Raw genomic sequence first — 26,197 nt, forward strand, 5'->3', positions numbered from 1 at the left:
AAGCAGGAAGTTTCGAGGGCAATTGATTTCTCAAACAGCATCAAAACTTGCCTCATATGGTTTAGAAGTTAATGCTTAGCAAATCGTCGTACTTCTTTGAGGTGTCCTATGTTATTTTCAGATGGCTTTCTGCTAAGGTGTCTTATGTCAAGTGAGACATTCCTCTACACATGGGTGCAGGCAGGTGCAATTCCAGAATTCAATGTCCTCCTCCTTCTCCATATGCACACCCCAGGATTTTCCCCTTTATTTATTCTTTTCTCTTTCTTCTGATATTATTTCTTTTTTATATGCTGGTTCCTCAGCAATAAATCTGTAATCTAGTGGCATTATTTACAATAAAAATACAAACTATGCTCTTCTTCATTATTAACAAGAACCCTTACACCATCATTTTCACCCCTTTATTTCATTTCCACTATGAAATGGTGAAAAAGTGGAGGGTATCAGAATTCTGAAAAACCAGAGTTCCACATCTGAAATTCTATATCCTCTCAGGCAAGTATTGCCATTGTTTTCTATAGTTATGCCTGTCTTGTCAATTTCTCAAACTTGCTCTAGAGAGCAAGAAAATAGAATTCTCCATGATTTTGCTTTGCTTTTTTTGGCGTGGGGGGGGGGGGCGCACATCAGCTATGCTCAGAGCTTACTCCTGGTAGGATCTGGGACCATATGTGGTGCCAGCGATTGAGTCTCGGCAAGCAATATGCAAAACAAGTGCCCTATCCACTGTGCTATCTCTCCAGCCCTTCTCTGTGAATTTTAATGAAGACAGTTTGGTTGAGAAATTCAGTAGGATGTGACTTGAGGAACAATACAAGGCAGAAAGGGCTACTATTCAAGAAAATATCCTTTGTCTCTGGGTGGGAGGAGTTTCCATGCTATTTTCAGAAGACCCCAGAGTCTGTTACAACTCCTTCTATGCAGAAAAAGTTGGTGTCCTGAGGAATTAGTTTATATTCATCACCACCCCGGGTTTTTTCTGAGTATTTTCTCTCACCGTTCCATGTTCAGACACAAACTCAATATTGCAGCTGACTTCCTGGTCCTAATCTATACATTCTGTTTTCACACAGTGAAATAAATAATGATGAGGATAATAAGCTAGCACTTACGAGAACAGATGCACTGCAAAGACAGTCTGTCACTAAACAGTAAGATGAAAGAAAGTCCACAGAGAGCCCTTCATGGAGCCGGAGAAAATCTGGTTTTTATGACACCTTTCACAAGTACCCAGCACGGCACCTTGTACAAACATGAAGTCAGGGCCAGGAATGTGATTCCGCAATAGAGCAGATTTGCAGATTTGCCTTAGCAAACGTATGAGGTCTGGGATTCAACTCCTAGGACCACAACACCCACCACCCCCCCAAAAATAGAAAATTCCAATATTAAATCAATCAATCTTTGAATCAAGTCTTTGAACAAATTTAAAAAGCTTTCATATTATGGATATTTGATACATTAAACCTGCTTTACAGAAATGGTTCATATCTTTAACTAAGTAGAAATATGTAAGATGATAAGAATCCTTTGGAACCAAATAGTAAATAGTACATTAGATAGGGCAAATGCCTTGCCTGTGGCTGACCAGGTTCTATCCCTAGCATCCCATATGGTCCCCTGAGCACTGCCAGGAATAATTCCTTAGTGCAGAGCAAGGAGCATATTTGGATGTGCACCCCCCAAAAAATTATATCAATTACTTCATTTTATATGAATAAGAGAAATAACTTGACATTTCTCAATAGCCTGAAATTAGAATGTGGTAAGTAAAACAGCAGAAAGTTGGTATGCAGGAAAATCACATAACATTCAATGTAGATAAGGGCACAAAGAATTCATATGCAACATGATTGATGGTAATAGATTAAAATAGAGATCAGTAATAAAAGGAAATAGAAATATCTCGAGCTTAATTTTAGAATCTTAAAACAGTCCTCCCTGGTCCAGAAGAAAGTACAGGGTTTGAGGTGCATGCCTTGCATATGCTTGATTCTTGCTCAGTGCTCAGCGACACCTGTTCCAGCACAGTCAAACAGAGCCCCTGGTGGTCCCAGCATCAGAGGGCATGGTCTGAAGATTCTCACCTCCTTGAGTCTTAAGATTCAGTATAAATGCCTGCTTGGCCAAAAATCACCCTCAATGTCCCCTGGGTCCCCTGAACACTTCCTGGGAGGCCCCAAAATCTATGCTTCCAAAATGTGTTTTTATATGTAAACCTTTATATATAAATCTTTATGAATGTCATGTCCTATTTTCATTAAAGCTAAAAATTGAAGTATTTTGCCTATGTTTACAATTTCTCTTCGCACGACAGAGCCTGGCAAGCTACCCGTGACGTATTTGATATGCCAAAAACAGTAACAATAACTGGTCTCATTCCCCTGACCCTGAAAGAGACCCCAATATGCCATTGGGCTATGCTAGCACACAACAGGGACGAATGGAGACGTTACTGGCACCCACTCAAGCAAATCGATGAACAACGGGATGACAAGTGATATAAGTGAAGTGATATTTCTCAAGTATGTAATGCTGTTATAATCATGGAAGAAGCCTGATCTTTCACAAAATAAAAATGAATTGGGTCTTTATATGTGAACTTGATGCCTAAGCAGACTGCATTTTATTCATCCTCTGATTCTCCAAGAACTGATTCTTCTTTTACATATATATCTCCTCCCTCTTTAAATCTGCCCCAGCTCTGTAATTTTGAAAATTATTATGATGTATTTGTTTTCAACTATTTCCCGTGTACCTGCACCCTTTATCATTCCCATTAGCAATACAATGAATGCATATGTTTTCAGGGCAGTAGGGTATTTGCCTTGCATGCAGCCAGCCCGGCCAAGCCGGGTTCGATTCCTCTGCCCCTCTCGGAGAGCCTGGCAAGCTACCGAGAGTATCTAGCCCACACGGCAAAGCCTGGCAAGCTACCTGTGATGTATTCAATATGCCAAACACAGTAACAGCAAGTCTCAAAAAAAAAAATGGAGACATTACTGGGCCCGCTCGAGCAAACTGATGAACAATGGGAGGACAGTGACAGTCTTCTTGCCAAAGACTAGAATTAACGATCTCTTTCATGTTAGCCATCAGAGTAGATGCTGTCTGGTTTAAAAAAATAAAAGGTTATTCTTTTGTATGCCCCTGGTGACTAATGCATTAGGTAACTTTATATGTAATTATTGCCATTTGCATGCCTTTTTGTTCTAAGTGCCTGTCCAAAATATTTTCAACATAATGATTTTTAACACAAAATCATTAGATTTATTTAGATGTCCTAGATACAAGGTATCATAGAAATGTGCTGCAAATATCTTCTCCCAGTTTATGCGTTATTCTTTTTTTTTGGTTCTCTTGCTGATATTATGAGGAGCAAAGATTTTTAATTTTGACAAAATCAAGTTTATTAATTTTTTTTTATCTTTTAAGTTTTTGTGTTCTAAATAATGTATACTTACCATAGTACTGCAAAATTCTTTTTAGCTTTGACACTTAGATGTAAATCTGACACACTTTAAATTTAATTTTGTTTATGGTATAAAGAAATATCCATTATCTCTCTACATTAAGTGAAGTTAAAATTCATTAAGATATGCAATCCTTATAGCACAATTTTCTAAAAAAAACTTTTCCTTCTTGTTGTCTTCCTATCTTTCTCAAAATTCCATTCCACCTATTTATGTGCTTCAATTTTAGAACATTTTAGATGTGCCCATAAGGGTAGCCAAAGACAAATGACAGAAGATTGTATGTCATGTAAGGGGAACCTGGAAAAAAATGTTAACCAGGAAGTGATTCAATCATTTTTCAATGTCATCAAACTAGCTGTTCCTGTGGAGGAGACATGAAGGGAACAAACCTGGAGGAATTTTTCTGATTCACTGACCACTATTAATCAGGCTTCAGGGATGAGGCTAGAGTCCCCCATATGCATGAGTTACGTGATGGTCTCACTAAGTTTGCAGATGCTCAGGGTGAATAACCTGGTGGGAATGAGAAGGAGGAAGTAGCAGGGAGCACTGGTCACTTGACTCCTGTATTGTTTATAAGGGGAATAATGTCTTGGCTATTCATTCCAATGACAACAGTAGGGGGACTTCATGTCTGTCCATCAAGCAACTACTTCTACAGCTAGGTTTTAGAAATTTATCCGTAGTGGTGGGAAATGGGCACTGGTGGAGGGATGGGTATTTGATCATTGTATAATTGAAACCCAAGCACAAAATTTGTAAGTCTACACCTGTACCTCATGGTGTCTCACTAATAAAAATTAAAAAAAAAAGAAATGCAAAAATAAACACAGACAGACACACACACACACACACACACACACACACACACTTCCTGGCTCTGTGACATTCTTGCAACAACAAAACTCATAGAATAGGTAAACACCAGTCACCCAATCTATGTACATTCAAGAAAATCCTGTCCTCACATCGGCAGAAATGGATCTTTTACAATTTCTGCAGGAATATTTATAGGATCTGCTTCATCTTTTTATTTAAATTATTTCAAGATGTGTTTCACAACCTCAGAATTGAGCAATTAGAAACTATGGTTTCTAGGGACATCTGCTGTGTTTGATGTTTTCTTCGGCATGTTTTCATCCATAAATGCAACACATTTTAGACTAGCAAGGAGAATTTTAATTACATCTGCAAATGCAAAAGCAAATATGAGGTCACACTCATCTGAGGGTAAAAAGATTTCATGAAAGCAACACACCACAGGGGAAGCTTGGAGTTACAGTTTAGGAGATGAGATCAAGACACTGAAAAGGGCAAAACACATGCTCTGCAAGCAGGAGACCCAGGTTTGATTCTCAGAACTGTGTCATTCCCCAAGGACCCAGCAGTGAGCCCCAAGTGCTCAAAAATAAATAAAATGATAAAATGATTTAAAAAAAAGAGCTGAGGCAAACAAAGAAAATATTGCATAAGAATTCTAAAATATTTACTTTTGGTATATGGAGGGGTGAAGAGGTGAGGGGGATGGAGTGCTGAAGCCCTATCCAGTGTTGCTCAGAGCTTACTCTTGACTCTGTGCTCAACAATCATTCTGGGCTAGGGACATAGTACATGGTGCCAGGGTTCAAATTCAGGTCAGCTAAATGCAAGGCAAGAGCCTTATCCGTTGTACTATCTATCTGGTCCTTAGCATATTTTTTCTTGTTTCTTGAACTAGGCGCTAAATCTAATCCCTAAGAATTGATGGCATTTAGCAATACCAAGAGATCTCAAAGTGTACTGGAACCTTTGGCAGGATAATTTGAGAAACATTCACACTTCATGTTTCTATCTGTAGGTTTGCAGGCCTAGATTTTGTATAGATTTCTCAGCAGAACCCATTTTCAAAAAATAGGACTCAGATAGTTCTGTAGAAAGAGAACTATTCTAAATCATACACCTCCCTCTATGCAACCATCCATCCACCCATCCATCCATTCATCCATCTGCCCATACATACATATTTACATAAAAATCTCTATAACCTGCATGTGACTTTGCTTCTTCTACCTCTGTTCTTTTTCTCCTTTTTCTTCTCTCTCTTTATCCCTCTTCATTTCCTTTTCCCTCTCTTTGTGTTGTGCAATCCTTTCTGATCCAATTATTTCCCTCTTTTCTGAATTCTTGACAGTCATTGACATTGTTTTAATAAGAAGGTCTTTCAAAGCAGAGTGGACTTCAGTTCCTGTCTCCTTCTCACTCTTATTTAGATCTGACTAAACTGATTACTGATAATGAAGACACTATCTCAACCGGTGATGGTCAATCAGCGGAATCCCCATATCTCTTCTTTGAAATAAGATTTAGTTGTCCCACCCAGTCTTAACAGAACGCACTTGAAATGTAGAATGAGTAATCTGTTTCATAAAGTCCCCAGATTCTGTATGAGTTATAGTTGTGCTTATGAGCTTGATTCAATCATCATCCCTGGAAGTGACAGATCTCTAAGAGACAGAAGAAGGCATATGGTCAACTTGTCAGGGGAGAGAAGTCTCTGGCATCAGAGATGTAATGGACTAAATAAATGACTGAATAAAGGTTGGCACTCAGCTTGGCACTTAGGTATTTTGCTATATCATAAGGACACTTGGCATCACTTCTGTGACAATATTGATTTTCTCATTCCTTTGTAGCTAAGGAGTATGTGTGGGTATGTTTGTAATGGCACTTCAACTCACAGTTACTTATGAAGTTATGAAATACAAGTAATAATGACTCCCTTGCAGGAGTTCTCAGAGCTGGGAGATTGATGGCATCTGAGTAACTTTGTCAGGATGAAATAGGTAATTCAAGGAGACTTTGGTGGTTATTGATACCTTGTGTGTGATAGGAAGTAAATGAAGGGAAAAGAAAGGCTGCTTGCGTATTTTATCCCATTAAGAATAATCTGATTCCCCAGGACCTCTGTTTGGCTACTCTATCCCCATGCTTTGAAGTCTCATCATTAGCTATCAGCAGCTACTCTTGAGCCTATAAACTTGTCCAACTAGAGGTGAGCATCACAGTGTAATAGATATACGTATATTAAAAAAAGAAGAAGAAAAGAAAAAAACCAGATCTAGCCTGTCCTTACACAGGAGATCAGTCTGAGGAAGCCAGTTCACAATTTTTACATTGGCTTCCAGTTTAGCATCTTTGGGCCAATGAGCATGCTTGCTTCTCCATTCACTTTGAGGAAGATGAGCAAAGGCATTGCTCATTTCTCTGTAAAGCTCCTCTGATTGAAAGTTGCTCACCATGGAACCCAGGGTCACAAGAACAAAGCCAGTGTTTCCAAACTTATTTATTAAGTCCTCTAATTCCTGAAGAAAGATAAGGATTAAATGAAAGTCACAAAAGTGATTCACAAACGCATAAGCAGGTGTAAAAATGAAAGTCAGTCTGCTCACAGAACAAGGCCTCCAGCCAGGGCCTGGAAATTTGTTTCCCAAAGTGGGTAATACCAACTGCATAAATGAGTCAGGGGTGGTAGTAGGCTTAGGCACAATTAGGGGTCATTTTCTCTTTGCTTACACAAATATTTTTTTGTTTGTTTTGAGACGTCACTGGCAAATTTCAGGGAATACTTCCCGCTCTGCATTCAGGAATTATTCCTGATGGTGCTTGGGAGACCCTCAGGGATCTTGGGGATCGAGCCTGTGCATCTACGTGCAAGGCAACTGCCTTGACTACTGTACTATCACTCTGGCCCCCATAAGCAAACTTCTTAAACTTGCAAACTACTTTGGTGGGGAGAGGTACTGAGTAATTATTTTTCTAGACAAGGGGGGGATAATCCAGATAAATTTGGAACTTCATGCCTAGAACTAACAGTACTGAAACTGTTCTCATGGCCACTGGGGCACATCAGGTGTGTTCTGTGCGGTGTTCTTGTCCACTGTGTTAGTGGGAATATCTTTTGTCTTTGAAACATTGCCCTTAATTTAAAGGTCGTCATAGTGAATAGAACTCACGTGAGTGCCATTTTAGGCATAGTCTTTTGAGGCGTTTCCAAGATGATAAAGAATCTATTTGGGAAGTCAGCTTCCAACAGAGAGAGGCAGGGCTTTGCGAGTTTCATTACACAAGTGGAAAAAGACCTCTGGCATAGGAGGATGAAACCAGGGTCAGTCAGGTACAAGGTGTCTTAAGGCCTGTATTACCGCTCCAGCACATCTCGGGCAGCTCTTAAAGAAGACCATGCCTAATGTTATGTTCTTGGCATCCATATTTGTCAATTTTTGCTTCCAAATGTTTATTCAACTTTGAATCTATGCAATTCTGTGATCCATCCCTGGTTATATTTTGAAAATGAAATATCCCACTTTCTTGTTCAGTCAGAATCCCCCTGGTGTCTGGATTCACGGTCATCTCATTTCTGCCTTACACTGGTGGTCCTTTCTCTCTTTGTCTGGGATACCCTTCCTTTTAGGTTTGATCCAAAAATACACTGCCATTAACTAAGAGCCCACTTAACTCACAGATAATCTCTTTCTACTTGCTCAATGCAAGATCAGTAGAAGATATATACTTTTTATGTCTAGAGGCCCAAACTAAATCAGAATTTCCCTTAATTCTGAAATAAATGGTAGTGGAAAATTCCAATGATGCCATCTAAGTCTCTGTCCTTAATTCATCTAAATAACAAGTCTTTCTAAAGATTCAAATTAATTCCATAATATGTATGTGTGTATATTATATACATATATAATACACACACATATATGTGTATATATATATGTATATATATATAAAATTTCCACTCCCCAAGTGCCACTCAGGCCAGCGCTGGGTTGAGTCACTGCCTGGGGGCACCAGGGGACCACCCAGGAGGAGAGGGAGGGGAGTAGTTAGATGGGAGGTCCAGGGGGAGGGACGGGAGAGCCCTGAGTAGCCACGTTTTCAGTCACCCCGGCAGGGGGATTCCTTCTCATAAACTGTGCTGGGGTTATTCTGGGTGGAATGTGGAGGACCTTGAGGGGGGTGGGGGCTTGAACCCAGGTCTCCCACACACAGAACTCAGTCCTTGGGGCCTTGCCTGGCCCACAAGCCTCTCATCTGAATGGTCCAGTGGGATGTAGGGAAGCTCTGAGGTGGCCCTCGCAGGATTTGGTGGCAGCTGTGCCTCTCGGCTGAGCCAGCGGCAGCACCTGGGGTCAGGTGCCAGCTGGTACCTGAGACGCAGCCCTCTGGGAGGCCGGCGGCTGGCAGGCAGGCAGAGGGCCTGGGTGGCAGCGGCTGGGCGGGCAAGCTGGGCGGGCTGGCACCTGCCACTGGAGGTGGCCGAGCTCCGAGCACACGTGTTTTCTGGTTTAAATGCCCCACTCCCCCGCAACCCAAACAACACCTCACCCGTGTTTTGCTGAGCATGCTTTGGCCAGAACCAACCTTTGCCAAACAATGTCATTCTCGAGCGGGTGCCTGGTGGTGGGGGGAGGGGGTTTGCGGGCAGGGGATGGGTTTGCTTTTCCGTGTGGGTGTAAACAAGCCCGTTTCTCCCTCCACACTAGCTCGGGGAGCTGTGAAGAGCCTGGCCGTTTGCCTTGCTGGCAGCAGGATACAGTTCCTGCCCCCCAGCTCTGCACCCCTGAAAGCTCTGAGGGAGGCCGGGAGCCCCTACTCTGCCCTTGGGGAGATGCAATTTAGGAACAGGAAACGACGGAAAGAGGGAGGCTGAGACCCCAAGACAAGCCCCCTCTGCCTCCTCAGCAGCTTCTCGGAACCTCAAATCACAGGGTTCTTGTGATGGACCAGGAGGAAGGACCTGCACTTGGGTCTCACCCCGCCTGTGGCCTCTACGCGGAGACCCATGGCCGGGTTTCCAAGGGGCAGCGCACGCATGCTGGGCTAGAGCGATAACACAGCGGGTAGGGCGTTTGCCTTCCACGCAGCCAACATGTCTGACCCGAGTTCGATTCCTCCGCCCCTCTCGGAGAGCCCAGCAAGCTACCTAGAGTATCTCGCCCACGGGGCAGAGCCTGGCAAGCTACCATGATGTATTCATATGCCAAACACAGTAACAAGTCTCACAATGTTACTGGGCCCGCTCAAGCAAATCGATGAACAATGGGAGGACAGTGACAGTGATATATATATAATTAAACTAACTGGACAGCTTACCATGTCCAGAGGTCTGATTCCCCATCATCAAATCAACATTCCTCTATGGAATGAGGAATCAGATCTTTACAGTCTGGGACAAGAAAGTTCTTATACGCCTGCGGTTTTATTCATCAATCCCCCAGTTCTGCTTTAGAATTGCCTCATTTCAATGTTGTGAGTAATTCATCTTCTTAAAATAAACAAAAATATCCCACCAGGGACATGCATGATTTGACTGAGGCAAAATGAAAGTCCTGTGCGTACTGTGTAAGAAAATCCTCGATCTGAAGGCTATGTAGACTGCCAGCAAACTTCATGATCCTGAAAGTGAGTACTTCCTTTAACAGTGTGCCTCACTTGCCTCATCCAACTTTAGTCCTAGGTTCCACTGGAAGAGGACGTCACCAACTATATATTTGAAGACCTTTGCATAATAGGTATCCTCATTAAGTGCTCAGGTTTTATTTGTGGTTCTGGTTTCATAGCTTTGGCCATTATGACTCCAATATACACAGTATTGGGGAGCAACGGCTGAGAAGATTCAAAGGCAAAGTCAGAATTAACAAAGCATAATTCTGCTTTATTTAGAACATAAGCCAAAACTGGCCTGGAGCCTTCTGGAAAATACTCCTTAATCATGTTGTCAAATAAAAAATGGATTTTTCATTGTCCCTGGAAGAAATCAAAGAACATCAGAGAATTCTTTACTCGACCCCAGAAGTCCATGCAGTCAGTTAGAAAGGAATTTCCAGTGGTTTCATCACATTTAAATAGTGCTCAACAAAAGGGAATGCCCTGACACAGAGGCGGGGCGGGGCAGGGAGATGGGATAGGGGGTGTGGGAGGGTTACTTTGGATCATTGGTGGTGGAGAATGGGCACTGGTGGAGGGATGGGTACTGGATCATTGTATAGCTGAAACCCAAGCACAAAAGTTTGTAAGTCCACAACTGTGCCTCATGGTGTTTCACTAATAAATTTTTTTTTTTTTTGCTTTTTGGGTCACACCCAGGGATGCTCAGGGGTTACTACTCCTGGCTCATGCACTCAGGAATTACTCCTGGCGGTGCTCGGGGGACCATATGGGATGCTGGGAATCGAACCTGGATCGGCCATGTTGGCTGCGTGTAAGGCAAACGCCCTACCCGCTGTGCTATTGCTCCAGCCCCTAATAAATATTTTTTGAAACTTAAAAAAAAATTTAAAAATTCACAAAAAAATAAATAGTGCTCAAATTTGCATCTATAAAAAAGAAAATAAATAATATTCCTTGGAAATGTCAGTTTCACAAGACATACAAAAGATCTAGAAATACAAAGAAAGTAATCCAGGTTAATAAGAGTAAATCTAGCAGCAACCTTCTGTTCTACTACTACTGACCACAAAAACCCTCAGCTCTGGTCACTCTAGTTTTTTACTCTTTTGCTCTTTGAAATGGTCCAATCCTTTCTTTTTCTTTCCTTTACAACTAATACCCCAAACACTCTCTATGTTTATTAGAAAATATTTCTTTGAACTCCAGTTCTTGACAAGGGCACTGTTGAGTTATATTAACTGAAAATGCATCACCGTTTAATCTTCTGCCTAGGGGCCTACTTTAACCCCAAACCTGTGGTACTTTGTATTTTTCTACTTGATAAGATGCTTTGTTTTGCTTAAACTTCATCTACATTTTGATTTTTTTATACTTACTTACTCAAACTTCGGAAGTCACTTAATGCCACAGTCACATAAATATTGACTAGATAAGCATTTATAAAAATCAATATCCACTCAATGCCTTTTTTGCAAACCACAACACCCAAAAGGAGAGAGAGAACAAAAGGGAATGCCCTGCCACAGAGGCAGGATGGGATGGGGGGATGGGGGGTGGAAGGGATACTGGGATCCGTGGTGGTGAGAAATGGGCACTGGTGGAGAGATGGGTATTTGATCATTGTATAATTGAAACCCAAGCACAAAAATTTGTAAGTCTACAATTGTACCTCATGGTGTTTTGCTAATAAAAATTTTAAAAAAAAGAAAGAAAGTCTAAATATCTATTGAGAAAATCTTAAATGAATAAAGGTGTTGATCAATTCTTGAAAAAAAAAATCAGTATGCATTCTGCATGTGACATATCTCCTCCATGGGATTCTTTGATTATGTTACAGGTCAAAATCTCAGGGCCACAGTGACAGTACAGCAGGTAGGGTTTTTGCCTTGCATGCAGCCAACCTGGGTTCTATCCCTTGTACTCCATATGGTTCCCAAGCACTGCCAAGAGTGGTCCCTGAGTACAGAGACAGGAATAAGCCCCAAGAACTGCTGGGTATGGCTCAAAACAAAATAATAAATAAATCAATTAATTTAAAGTGAAAAATCTCAGTTTTAAAAAAAGAGGGAATTCTACTTTTCTATGACTAGGGTTAGGCAATAAAAAATATAAATCCTGATTTTGAGACATTTTATTGCCATTTCTACTTTAACGCAAGCTAAGGTATCTAAATACAACTCAGCTTTACTGAAATAAGATTTATTTTGACTATTCATAACAATTTTTCTTGTTTTCCTATCACTATATAAATATAATGTTTCCTGTTTGTACAATATAAGGGGAAATAAATGATAATACACATCTGCAGCTTAAAAACTAGCAGTGTAAGGTATAAAAGTTCAGGCTTCAGGAGGTTGCAAGATTCAAAAGACCAAAAAAGTCAGTAGCCTGGCACACCACTGTCACTGTCACTGTCCTCCCATTGTTCATCGATTTGTTCGAACGGGCCCAGTAACATCTCCATTGTGACACTTGTTACTGTGTTTGGCATATCGAACATGCTGGACTCTCCAAGAGGGGCGGAGGAATAGAACTCGGGTCGGCCGTGTTGGCTGCATACAAGGCAAATGCCCTACCCACTGTGCTATCGCTCCAGCCCAGCCTGGCACACCAGTAACTATAAACTCCTGAAACATCACAAGCCTGATTAGAGAGGGTACACAGACTGAAAACTCCATAGCAACCTGCAGCTCTATGCCTGACCTCAACAACAATATTTAGTCACAGAGTGAGCATGACTAACTGAAATCATTCTCTGCTGTGTGGTTTTAAAATTTTACATGATGAATATTTTTTGCCAAATATTTTGGATAATCTTAGTAAAGCTGTTAAAGTTCCTAAAATGTGGTTTTTTAGTCATATTTTAAATGAAGCTAATAGAAAAATGCAAGAAAGCATAGCTACCTATACTTGTGCTAAGAAATATTGTGGGCAACATTAATTACAGGAGAGGAAAGACAAGACACAAATTATATAAATAACAAAGCACGGTAGAGACTTGAGCATGCATTGAGTAGGATAAATCAGACTTATCAAGGAAGGACAGTAATATTCCAGTTTGAGTAAGTAAAAGACTGTAAGAAAATAATTTCAGTAAGAACCTTGACTAATACATAAAATTTTCAAGAAATAAAGAGTAATTAACTTTAATTAACCAAGACAAGCATGGATTTCTATCTTTATGCTTTTATGTCTAAGATTAGTTAGGTAGTATCACCTTTTGTTCCAGATGAAACAAAATGAGTTTTTTCCCTTTTTAAAAGGGACACATTTTCAATTTTTGAAAAACAAAAAACAATTAAAGTTCAGGGATGGGAATGTTACTCAGTAGTAGAGCATTGACTTTGCCTCCATAAGGCTCTCTGTTCAATCCCTAACACTGCAGAAACAAAAACAAAATCCCCCAAATTAAAATTTAAAAATATTTTATTAGTCAACATATGTGAGAACAAGGGAGGAAACATAATTATGAAAGTGTTGCTGAAGTACCTGTGTTCCACTGTTGGGAAGATCATAAGTCCCTGAGGAAACAACTCCCACTTTCTACAGAAATACCTTACTGCTTACAGTGGAAGAACACTATGAAGATTCTCCAGTGACTGAACTGGTAGATTTGGTGGGAATTACTTCTATGTCCGACCATCTACTCATCAGTTCCTTTATCCATTCATTCATCTGGCCAGCCAGGCAGCCAGCGAATCAGCCACCCATTTTTATACACCCAGCACAAGCATGCATGAATCTATCTAGTCATTTGTATCATTAAAATAGTGACTCTGGTTCAAACATAAAATTATCTGCCATCTAAAGTTTCCTGTATGTAAATAAACAGTTTCTCCTTAAATGGTTTGTTACAGTCATCATGTGAAAAGCAAGAAATTACTTCAATATGATTTTTTTCTTCTCTTTAAAAGCTAAGGAAGTATCAATGGGTTAAAAGAAAAAGTAAAGCTATCACACAACAAGGATTAACATTAGCATGATGATATCAACATGTCTTCATTTCAATGTTATATTTGTTTGAATGTTTTCTTTTAAAATTATTTTTAAATTCGAATTTTTTAATTTTTAATTTAATATTTTTAATTTTAAGATTAGTTTTTGTTTTGTTGCTTTCTTATTCATTCATATAACAAACCCAGAAAGTTCAGGAATTTTTATTTTCATTAAAAATTTTTTTCTTTTCTTTTTCTTTCTCTTTTTCTTTTCTCATCTTCTTTTTATTTTTACTCCTTGAAGTGCTCAGGGGACCATATGTGGTGCCTGAGATCAAACCTAGATCAGTTACATGCCTGGCAAGAGCCCTAACCACTGTACAATGACTCTGGCTCCTAATGTTTAATTTTCAATGCAAAGTTTCTTTCAAGTTTTCCCTTGGCTTCTTTATGATGTCAACAGCATGCTGTATAACATTGCAGATCTTCCAGTTTTGCCATGGTCATATTTGTGAAGTATTCCTTTTAGGACATTGCCCATTCTCTTCATGCCTATGATATCACCTTTCTTGTAGTTCTGCAAGTATGTGGCCAAAGGAATACTCCATGTTGTTGCTGTTATGCAATCTAAGGTAGCATATTCACTTAAGGTAGCATATTTACTGGTTCCAAGATGTAGAAAATGTATGTCTTTGGAGGACATTACCTTCACCCAATGTTCTGCACTCTACCACAAATACTCATATACACCCTACATGCAAATTGTATTCACTCCATCCCAAAGTTTCCAAAAGTCTCAAACCATTATACAAAAAACTAATAGTTCAAAATCACATCCCAATACAATCTGCTCAAAAATTCCAAATTAGATCATGAAACCAGTTTATCAAGCATGTGTAATACTTGTGTGTGGTCCATTCAGGGACAAAAATGCTGTCCATTTCTGTGGACTTATGATTTTAAGAAATTGTTCCCTGAAAACCACTGTGGGGAAGGCAAAAGTACAGCAGTTAAAGACAGTAAAATTGAAAATAGAACAAAATAAAAGGGATAGAAGGTCACAGGAAATGTTGACATGCATCAACTAATCCCAACTCTATCCCTTTGGAAACCCCCCTCACAATGGATTCTTACCTAGGTAAAAAAGCCCCACATGGGGCGACTTGAGAAAAGTCCTATAGAAGCCACATTGAACAAAGGAGCATCCTCATATGCTGCCCGAGCCCATGTGCTGCTTGTGCCCACATGGCCAGTCACATAAACACATGTGTTGCCTGAGATGTGTCCTGGGACTCTCGCCATCTCTGGAGAAGGCTGCATTCTCCCTTGAGTGCATTCCTCTCTTTCCTTTTGCTTTCCTTCCACAAGTATAGGTGTGTGTGCGTTGGAGGAGGGGAATGGGGGAGGGGCAAGGGAAAGGGAGAACGAGAGCACTGGAAGTTACCTGACAGGACAGCTCTGCTTCCAGATAGACAGGCTTGGGAGCAGACAAGATGAAGGTCATGGCCAAGGGAGTGATGGGCTTGCCCAGCTGACAGCAAGATGCACTGGAAATGTATCAATGCTACTGTCCACCTCTTTGGCAGAAGTTAGGATCTTAAGTGACAGACTCCTTGGCTGCAGGGTTTGCAGTGGGAAGGAGATGTTTCCCTCCAGAAGCACGTGAATTTTGGATGAAAGACCTCTGTAACTGGGGAGAGCAAGGGAATAAAGGGAAGGCAGGCAAAAGATACAGGAAAAGTATTTGTGTGTCTGCTCTGAAATGTCGAGAGGTTTGTCCGTGGACCCCGTCCTGGGAACTCTCCACTCACTGCTCTTTTCTACCAAGCTGTGTGCATCCACAAAGTGCTAGTTATTAAGTCAACACCTCCCTTTCCTCTGTCACCAGCTTTTTAAAAACATCTATAAACATAGTGGTGAGTCAGCGCTGGTAAGAACAACCAAAACTTGTGGTATAGCACCAACTTCTGGAAAATCAAAGAAGTGTTTTTAATTGCCAGTTAAATTTTAGAATCAAACTAAAAAAGGCCTTCTCTAAATAAGAAAGGTTTCTGCTACTTTAAATGTGGAGGAACACTAAGATAAATCATGATAAGGGAGCCAGCCCAAATAAATTAATAACTGAATTCAATATTAAAACCCAAAAGATTAGGAGGTGGAGAGAGTACAGAGGGTAGGTACTTGCCTTGTACCCAGCTCTGTTGATCTGGGTTTGACGCCCAGAACCCCACATGACAACCCCCCACCCTACCCCAAGCACCTTGTGCTGCTTGTGCCCACATGGCTAAGCACATAAACACATGTGTTGCCTAAGATGTGACTTGGGACTCTCTCCATCTCTGGAGAAGGCTGGACTCTCCCTTGAGTACATTACTCAGCTCCTTTTGCTTTCCCTCTGTGAGTATAGTTGTGTGTGTGTGTGTGTGTGTGTGTGTGTGTGTGTGTGTGTAGTAATTCCTGAATGCAGAGTCAGGAGTAACCCTGAGCATTCCCTGGGTGAGGCCCCCAAACCTAACAAACCCCAAAACAACCATAAGATTGGGCAGAGTGGTGAAAAATGTTTGAAATATTTTGTTTAGGTTTTGGATAGTGATACTCAGGGGCTACCCTGACTTTGTGCTTGGGTAGAGGTGGAGGGAGATGGAGGTCCACTCCTGGTGGTACTTGGAGGACCTTGAGGTGCTTGGAATGAAACCTGCATCTCCTGCATTCAAAGCAGACATTCAGTCCATTGACCTATAGCTCTGTCCATCTTTTTAAAATTTAAAGCTAAAACAATGTTTTGGTTTTGTCACAAAAATAATCAGCTTATTTTTCTTTTGGGGTCACACCCAGCCATGCTCAGGGGTTACTCCTGACTCTGAGCTCAGGAATTACTCCCGGCAGTGCTCGGAAGACCATATGGAATGCTGGGAATTGAACCCGGGTCAGCTGCATGCAAGGCAAATGCCCTACCGCTGTGCTATTGCTCAAGCCCCTTATTTTATTTTAGACTATTACAGATGTCAAAAAATTAATGGGGCCACACTTAGCTGGTGCTCAAGACTTACTTCTGGCTCTGTGCTCTAGGGTCACTTCTGGCAGTGCTCAAGGGACCACTGTGGAGCTGGGAATACAACTGGGTTTGACCAAGGGCAAAGCAAGAGCCTTAACTCCTGTGTTGTATCTCTGGCCCCTACTCTGAGTGTTAACATGAAGACAAAAATTTGTGCATACACTGTCTGATTGGAGAATTTTAGTGCTTTCCATTATCAATGCAAAGCTAAGGGACAATTTCATGTGTTTTGTATGTAGCTATTGATGAGGGCAATCTGTCTTTAAGAAACCATGAAGGAAATGAACCTTTGTTTTACTTTCAAAGTCAAATGTCTTGTTAAACAAACTTCTTGTTTAAAATGAATTATAAGGGTGTATGGTGCCGCCAGCAGGTCAACCTATACCTGTGGGGCAAGTGCACCAGCAGCCTGACGCTGCCTACAAACTTCCAGATACCCCAAAATTGCTACTGTGAGATCAAAACAACAACGAGATATCACCTCACACCACAGGGACTGGCCAGCATCCAAAAGAACAAAAGCAACCAATGTTGGTGTGGATGTGGGGAGAAAGGGATTCTCCTTTACTGCTGGTGGGAATGCCAACTGGTTCAGCCATTTTGGAAAACAATATGGAAAATTCTCAAAAAATTAGAAATTGAGCTCCCATTGGACCCAGCAATACCACTTCTGGAAATATATCCTGGAGATGCAAAAAAGTATAGTAGAAATGACATCTGAACTTGTATGTTCATTGCAGCACTGTTTACAATAGGCAGAATCTGGAAAAACCTGAGTGCCCAAGAACACATGACTGATTAAAGAAACTTTGGTACATCTACACAATGGAATACTATGCAGCTATTAAAAAAGATGAAGTCATGAAATTTGTATATAGGTGGATCAACATGAAAAGCATCATGTTAACTGAAATGAGTCAGAAAGAGAGGGGCAGACATAGAAAGACTGCACTCATTTGTGGAATATAAAGTAAAAGAATGGGAGAATAACACCCAAGAATAGTAGAGATAAGGAGGATTACTCCACAGCTTAGAAGTGGCCCTCACATGCTGGGGGAAAAGGCAGTTCAGATAGAGAAGGGATCACTAAGTAAAGGGTGCTAGGAGGGTCTGCTCAAGATGGGAGATGCATGCTGAAAGTAGACTATAGATTGAACATGATGGCCACTTAATACCTCTATTGCAAACCACGACACCCAAAAGGCCAGAGAGAGCAAAAGGGAATGCCCTGCCACAGAGGCGGGGCAGGGTGGGGGGGTGGGGTGGGGGTGGTGGGAGAGATGCTGGGACCATCGGTGGTGGAAAATGGGCACTGGTGGAGGGATGGATACTTGATCATTTTATGACTGAAATGCGATCACGGAAGTTTGTAAGTCTGTAACTGTACCTCACAGTGATTCACTAATAAAAAAGAAATAAATAAAATAAAAAAAAATGCTGTTGTGCCTTTGGCCAGACCCCAACAACTTGGGGCCAAGTTTACCTTAAACAGCCAAAAGTTAGGTATGTGGGAGACACACCCACAAACCACCTCCGGCTCAACTATATAGGCTCATTTATTGGCCTTATTTCAGAGACCCATAAATCTCAAAGACATCAAAAGACAAAGTTAGGGCCTGTAGCAAAGAGGTAGGCAGCAACCCATGACTGCCTACTCCAGGCCCCTTGGATCAGGACTGGGCCTCAACCCCCCAGGTCCCCAGTTTTCCAGTAGCTTGGCAGTCACACCACAACCTGCCCCTGGCGCATGTAATCTCATCAACGGCCAAGGTCTAGAGACTATAAACTAAAACTCCTGAAAGGGAGGGCCGTAGAATGTCCTGACCCTGCGCCAGGCTGTCTTGACCAGGGTGCCCCAGAGAGGAGCAGGTGAGAGCCCTCCCTGCCCCATGGGACCCAGCTCCAGCAACCAACCCCCCCCCACAACCCAACCACCGCCATGCTCAAGGCCACTCCCCACTTGCTTGGGTCGAGCCTCACACATGAGTGAAGTCCTACAGAACCCAGGTAATGCAGAACTTTGTGACCTTGGACTCTGGTCTCAACGGGACCAGGAGCAGAGATCCTCTGCCTGCTTTTCCCATTCTCTGGCAACCCAGGGGTCACTCCCATAAGTCACCTCCTGTCATTATCACATAATCTCGTCACTGGCCACCGTCCAGATGACATGGCTATTTCTCCCGAAAGGGAGCATAACATGAGGCCCCCATAACCATGCCACTGGACTCTGCACCAGGATGTTTCACATGGGGGACCCCAGAGGGGGACGGGTGAGAGCCCTCCCTTTCCCAAGGGACCCAGCTCCGGCAGCCAAAAAACTCTGCAACCCAACCACCACCACGCTCAAGGCGTCTCCCTATGTACTCGGGCTGAGCCTCACATATGAGTAAACATATTCCTGGATCGTACAGCCTTGCAACACATCATAAAACACTCCCTATCCATTCTCCATAATTACCACACCACATTTGATGGGGTTCAGATAGTTGGCAACAAATCATAGAGAGAAATATATATATATATGTATATGTGCATATATACATATATTCAGGCTGCTTGCAAGGCAAACGCCCTACCACTGTGCTGGAGCGATAGCACAGCGGTAGGGCATTTGCCTTGCACACAGCCAACATGGCCAACCCGAGTTCGATTCCTCCGCCCCTCTCAGAGAGCCCGGCAAGCTACCGAGAGTATCTCGCCCGCATGGCAAAGCCTGGCAAGCTCCCCGTGACATATTCAATATGCCAAAAACAGTAACAATAAGTGTCACGATTTGTTGTGAGACATTACTGGTGCCTGCTCGAGCAAATCGATGAACAACAGGGAGGACAGTGCTACAGTGGGCCATGCCCAGCGATGCTCAGAGGTTACTCCTGGCTCTGCACTCAGGAACTACTCCTGGAGCTGTTTGGGGGACCATATGGGATGCTGGGAATCGAACCCGGGTCGGTCACATGCAAGGCAAATGCCCTACCTGCTGTCCTATAGCTCCAGTTCCCAACACCCTGCTTTCAGTTTTAATTATTTGTTTCCATTTGATTTTATTTTCCAGTTTCTATTTTTATTGAATTCTGCTCCAGTTCTGATAATTACCCATTTTATTATAAATGTAAGATAAATATGGAAACTACAATAGGTGAGTTTACTAATTTTTCTGAAAATTTCTTTCATACTGAAATATCTAATAAATTTATAAGAAACAATGCTGTAGTCTATTTAAAATAATTTAATCTCTAAGATTGCATGAAGAAAACACAATCAGAAAATTTCTTAGTAACATGTAGAAATGTACTTTATTTCCATGCAAAGCTACATTTTTAAATATTGTATCAGTAAATCAAATAACATTTCCAAAAGTTCATTACATCACAATAAGTTAAAATAGTACAAAGCAACTGCAAGTTCATGAATTTGTCAAAATCCAACTGAACATTATGCATAGATAAGGCCAAAGATGCTAACTTTTATATATTTAGATAGCACTTTGTAAGTTTTTCCAAATACTCATTTGAAAATGTAGTGATAATGTGCAGAGAAAAATATTAAATTTACAGGCCATTAGATAATAAAACATCAATCATTACATTTCAGATAATAATAGCAAATTAAAGATAAATTTGGCACCATGCACCAACAAATGAGCACAATTATCATTTTGAAAAGTTATGATCAGATGCACATTTGAAAATACTTATCTTCTATTTCATTTAATCCAATGAATAAATAAGTGCTTTATTAATGCAACACATTAATTAGGATTTTGGTATATTTTTCTTGGGTACAGGTATTTATAAAAAGATAATAAACAGAAGTATGTATATTTCAAATTCACATTGGACTAATGAACTTCAGAAGATTGCTTACAGGAAAACAGGTTCTATGCAGATCTCATTTAAGAAAGATCTTGAAACTACTTAAAAGCAACATTACAATTAGTTACTTACAAAACATTTTATAAAAATTAAATACCAGGAACAAACAACATGAACATTAAAGATCTTTTCTCAATGCTATAATTTATAAATATATATGTTACAGTAATTTGAGAGACAGATCCATATGTTGTCTTCTACAATGAGAAAAATCATTCACGTTGTTTTCAAAAAATGGACAAAAACAAATCCATTGGATTGCTTAAAAAAAAAATAAATACACAGTCTCTCCCCTATGATATGGTATACTAGGGAAGATGCCAGCCAGCATTCTTTTGAGAAATACAGCTCTAGGTGACTTGGCTGATTAAGATTTTTCTTACTACTAACAACTCAACACACTCATACCAATAAATTATGACTATCTTACAGATGTCTGCCACAGTAAGTCACTCTTTCAACACTCATACTAAGTATAGTAACTCTTTTCATAAAATGTATTGGGATCAAGATAACCACACACAAAAAAGACTTTCAAGGGAAAAAAGTTTTCCCTATGTAGTTTGCTAAAAACGAATGTCTTCCAAGTTGTCAATAAGAAGAATATGCCATTTGTCTTATTAACAAATTCTAAATTACTGCAAGGCTTTTAATCAAGCTCAATAGGCACATCTTTTACATGGAAATAAACTTTTAGTGAAACCAGACTGACCATCAAGGAATAAGTATGGTGCCACTACAATGAGACCAGATCTAGGGACTGGGGCTAGGGTGTCTAGTGTGTTCTTGGCTAGAGATGGCTCACAGGGGCTTCTAGGAGTCGAAATGGGATAACACAAAAGAGTCTTCCAGTTCACTGAGTTGAAAAAGGAAATCCCTATCTTTAAAAGACTTCCTATAAACCTATTTTAGTGTTTGGAACTCTCCTAACAAAAGCTTTGACAATAATGTACGTCATTTTTCATTTTTTTTTCATTAAGAGGTTCTTCATGTTTGTAATCAATTACTATTTTTTTATCTTTGAAATCCATTTTTTATGCCACATTACACTGAGAATACCTCACTTGACTAAAGTATCCATCTTTATGACTTGAGAGACAATAGACTAAATCAGCATGGATCATATTCAGATGTCTGGCAAAATCTGTTTCACCTCTTTAGGTGCAACACTGGTATTCCAGTAGTAAGTAGGCTTTGAAATCACAATCATCTGCTTTTGAGTGCAGAGATAAACTAATGCGTGAATATAGAATAGATGAAAAAATCTGTGAGCACATTAAAAGCCAAACAATAGCAGCTCCAAAGAAAGGAATCTATAAAAGAAATAAGGAATGGAAGTTGAAAAGATACGAAACTAATTCGACTGATTTCTGAACATTTCATTATACCTAGCAGATTCAAGTATCTTAAGATTTTTAGGGACTTTTTTTTTGGCCTCTTAGTGCAAAAATACTTATCCTGGTGATTTTCAGGTACCGTCTACTCAAACAACAACTATAAAACACACAATTCCTGATCGTTTTGAGTTCACATTGAAGAGTGAACAACAGAGTTTAGTTTTATTCTAGGGACTGGAGAAATAGTACAGTGGGTAGGGTACTTGTCATGTACAAGGTTGACCTGGGTTTGATCCCTTGCACCTCATATGGTCCCTCAAGCACTGCCTGGTGCCACCCCCAAAATAAGCAATAAAAAAGGAATCAACATTTATTAGGGTCATCCCTTAAATCTATTAAAAGTATTTAAAAATGAGGTTTGTTATTGTATAATAAATAAAATTCCTCCATTAATGTGCTGAAATATAGTTAAGAAATACACACGGTAACTTTCCTAACAAACATTTAATTTCAGTGGGATAAACAACCAGTGTAAATAACTAATAATCTAATCAAACAGTAAGATCCAAAAACAAATAACTTGGCAGCATTTCTTTTCAAAGTTAGAGGGTGTCAAATTCTCTATTTTTTATAACTGGAAAACTCCTGAGTGTTTTGACTTGGGCTTTACCCTCTTGCAAAATAAAGTATTTTGTATCTTCTAATCCTTACAATCATTTGGCAGTAGAACAAATTCTAATAAATAAATTTACAATTTATTTTTTAAATGCCCTATTGATTATAATTATTGATGTAGTAACAAAAATTATTAACCTACAAATGATTAATGAAGTTAATAGATTATTACTTTCTATTACAGTTTACTTTAAATTATTGTCTCACCGAAAAATACTTTAAAAATAAGCTAGAAAATTTAAAGTTACCTATTATTATGTAAGATACAGGCAATTACCAGAATAACTCTTCAAGAAATGTACTCTATAGTAGAGTACATGAATTTATTAGTGGCGCTGCAGTAATGTCATTACATTTTAATAAATTTCTCAAAACAAGTATTTTGTTCCTTTTACAGTTTTTTCTGCAAGGTAGATTAATAAGGATGAATTTAGTTTCCTAGCAATGAACTCTTAGTCTTCAAGGGGTTAAATTATCTCCTGTATTCTCAAATTTACTGTCAGGTAACCTACCTATCTGTATATTAAAAAAACCCTGTAAGACAAATTCTACTGTAAAAGGTGAAAACTCAGGCTGGGAATGTGGATTATTAGTAAATCACTTGCCCTGCATGTGTGAGATCTTAGACTCAATCCCAAGCACTGCAAAACAACAACCAAAAAAAAGCAAAAACTCTGCATCACTTTAAAAACCAAATGTAATTTTGGAAATAACTTCAAAACAATACAGGAATCTATACTATTTATGAAGTACTGTATAATACTTCAATGACCACAATCATAAAAAATTAGTAATAAAAAGTAGTACATTCCTTTCAACATTACTACCATTTATCTGAGTTTATGATAAAAGCAATTGAATATTTTCTTTTCTTTTACTGCCCCTACAATGCAACCTGAGTTTCATAACAAAACCTGGTGGAAATAATTTTATACTTAAGAGAAATATTTCAAAGCAAACCCAAAGACCAACTAATAAAATAACACTATTTTTATAAACCTTTTAGGGACTATTCCAATAAGTTTTTGTTTTAGGAACTTGGAAGCTTCTTAGTAACAAAAGATACCACACCTCATTCTGAGGCATTCATTTCCCCATCAGTTAAATAAACATCAACTCATTTCCTCACAATATTTTTGTGAGGTGGAAAAATACATAGTTTTAATTTTCATACCACAAATGAAGTTATCGAGGCACTGAAAGGTTATAAAATTCACCCAAGGTATTAATGGTCAATTAAAAAATTGCAAAAAATAACATTTCACAATAAAACTCTGAGTAGACACATGTATTTGTTCTCAAGCAGCTATAGGAATTGGTTGTAATTGGTAGCACATGTAACTATTGTTTTAATGGGAATCTACTCTCAAGAATTATGAAAATTAAAAATAAGATAATTAGTATTTTTAATATTCCTTTCAGTACCATTCTGTATAGGGCTGTCTTTAAAAAATATACATGATGGGGTCAGAGTGATAGTACAGTGGATAGGGTGCTTGCTTTGCACACAGCTGACCCTGGGTTTATCCCCGGCACCCCATGTTGTCCCCTTAACACCACCAGGACATTCTTAACAACAGAGCCAGGAGTAACTCCTGATTATCACTGGGTGTGACCCAAAAAGCCAAAAAAAAAAAAATTACATGATAACATGAAAGTAAAAAAATTAAATTATAATTCTGAAAAAGATTATCTTCAAAAAATGTAATTATATTGTTAGGGTAACAACATTTTCAAAATGGAATACTTAAGAGACTGAGAACTATACTAAAAATTACATAGAACAACAATTGTAAAACTGAGATGGTCATGAGTGAGTTCAAGTCACTAGTGATTGAATCCACAGCACATATTCATAGGAGTTGCAAACATCACAGGACCACAAAATAACCTCTGCAAGCCAGATGTGCTCAACTGTATTTAATGTGAAATAAAACACTGATGCATTAAAATAAACTAATACCAAACTTCGGCTTAAACATGAAGGTGAAAAATCTATTCAAGGGCCAGAAAAATAGCTCTAAGGGCTGGAATTCATGATTTTCATGTGAGCAGCCTGGGTTTGACTTCTGGTACTGCATGGTCTACCCCAGGTACCCTGTTGGGACTGTGGGAGCAGCCCCTGAGCCTGTAGGGTATAACCTCACCTCAGAAAAAAAAACCTTTTTAAAATAATAAAGCATGTTTACTCAATAAGTTTTTTAAATTTCTTATCTAATATCATTTTCTTTACATCAAGTTGTTAGTAATGACAATAAATGGATTCACTTTCTCCTCCAAATAACTGGATGTTCTTTTTCACACCTTTAAATATTAAGAGAGTTTCATGGCACCCTTTGGTTATTTACCCCAATGCTTAGGATTTGAATGGAATGATCAATACTTAAATCAATATGCTAAGTAATACAGGTGAACATTTTTCTCTGAATAAAAGTCTTTCATAAAGCAGTACCAAAAGCATAAAAGAATGTTGTTATTACTAAAAAGACTGCAATAACATATAACCTAATCACAGCACACATGCTAAATATACAAACACACTGATTGAAACATAATCTTAATTATACAGGCAAAAACCTCACTAATTTGCATACAGAATTGAAAAAGAGCTTTCTACATTCAGCTGTGTCTAGAAGTAAGCCTTGTTTTAAGACACGGGTTTTGTATATATATATGGTTATAATTTGAGGTCTCAATTTCTTTGGGATATATAGGATCAATGCATTCTTTAAAAACGAAAAATGTAAATCAACAACAATGAATGTAAATAATAAGACTGTATATTTAATTATGACTTATGGCTTTCTTGGACCTTCCCTAAAAAAAAAAAGTCTGAAGTTGAATTATATACTCTCATCATACACTGATCTTTATCATGTTGAATTTAAACTCTTTCACTACAACCGAACTTCTTAGGCAGACACTTTAGGAATGGTATGTAATAAATCCTATAAAAAGAAATTTTATTTAATGAACAACAAACAAATTATTATAATCTGATTAATTTTCAGTGCCTTTTTTATCCTAATATTTTTCACTGAGAATGAGAGTCCAGTGTAAGTTCTAGAACATGGAGATGTTCATAATGATTGAATGTGTTGATCTTGCTTTGTTTTTTATAAGTTTAAACATTAAACATCATCAAATATTTTGCTTCGAGACATTGAGAGGTATCTTCCACTAGGCTGATACCTGAAAGGTGAATAAAGAAATGATTTGAGGCATCAAAAATAGTAACAGAAGAGAGAAAAACAAGAACACATTTAAAAGGAAGTGACTACATAATTTTCAAGCATTATAAAATCTATTCATTAGTTGAAATTAGATAGTAGCATTACTTTTCAAGGATACCATCCCAAAAGGATTTACTTAATTATGATTCAATCAATTATTTCATAGTCTGTTTTCA

At 39.2% G+C, this 26,197-nt stretch overlaps 1 protein-coding gene across 2 annotated transcripts in view; it reads right to left on the minus strand.

The window, feature by feature from the left end:
- Window positions 1-20,178: 20,178 nt before the first annotated feature.
- The window catches only part of LMBRD2 (LMBR1 domain containing 2), a 52,084-nt gene continuing 46,065 nt past the window's right edge, over window positions 20,179-26,197 (minus strand). For both annotated transcript variants that reach the window (XM_056112041.1, XM_056112040.1), the window contains exon 18: window positions 20,179-25,980. In XM_056112041.1, coding sequence (XP_055968016.1) covers window positions 25,920-25,980 — 61 coding nt within the window. In that variant the 3' untranslated portion in view covers window positions 20,179-25,919. The remainder of the gene's footprint in view (window positions 25,981-26,197) is intronic.

This window comes from Sorex fumeus, unplaced genomic scaffold, assembly GCF_029834395.1.
Source record: "Sorex fumeus unplaced genomic scaffold, SorFum_2.1 ptg000015l, whole genome shotgun sequence".
Classification (NCBI taxonomy): domain Eukaryota; kingdom Metazoa; phylum Chordata; class Mammalia; order Eulipotyphla; family Soricidae; genus Sorex; species Sorex fumeus.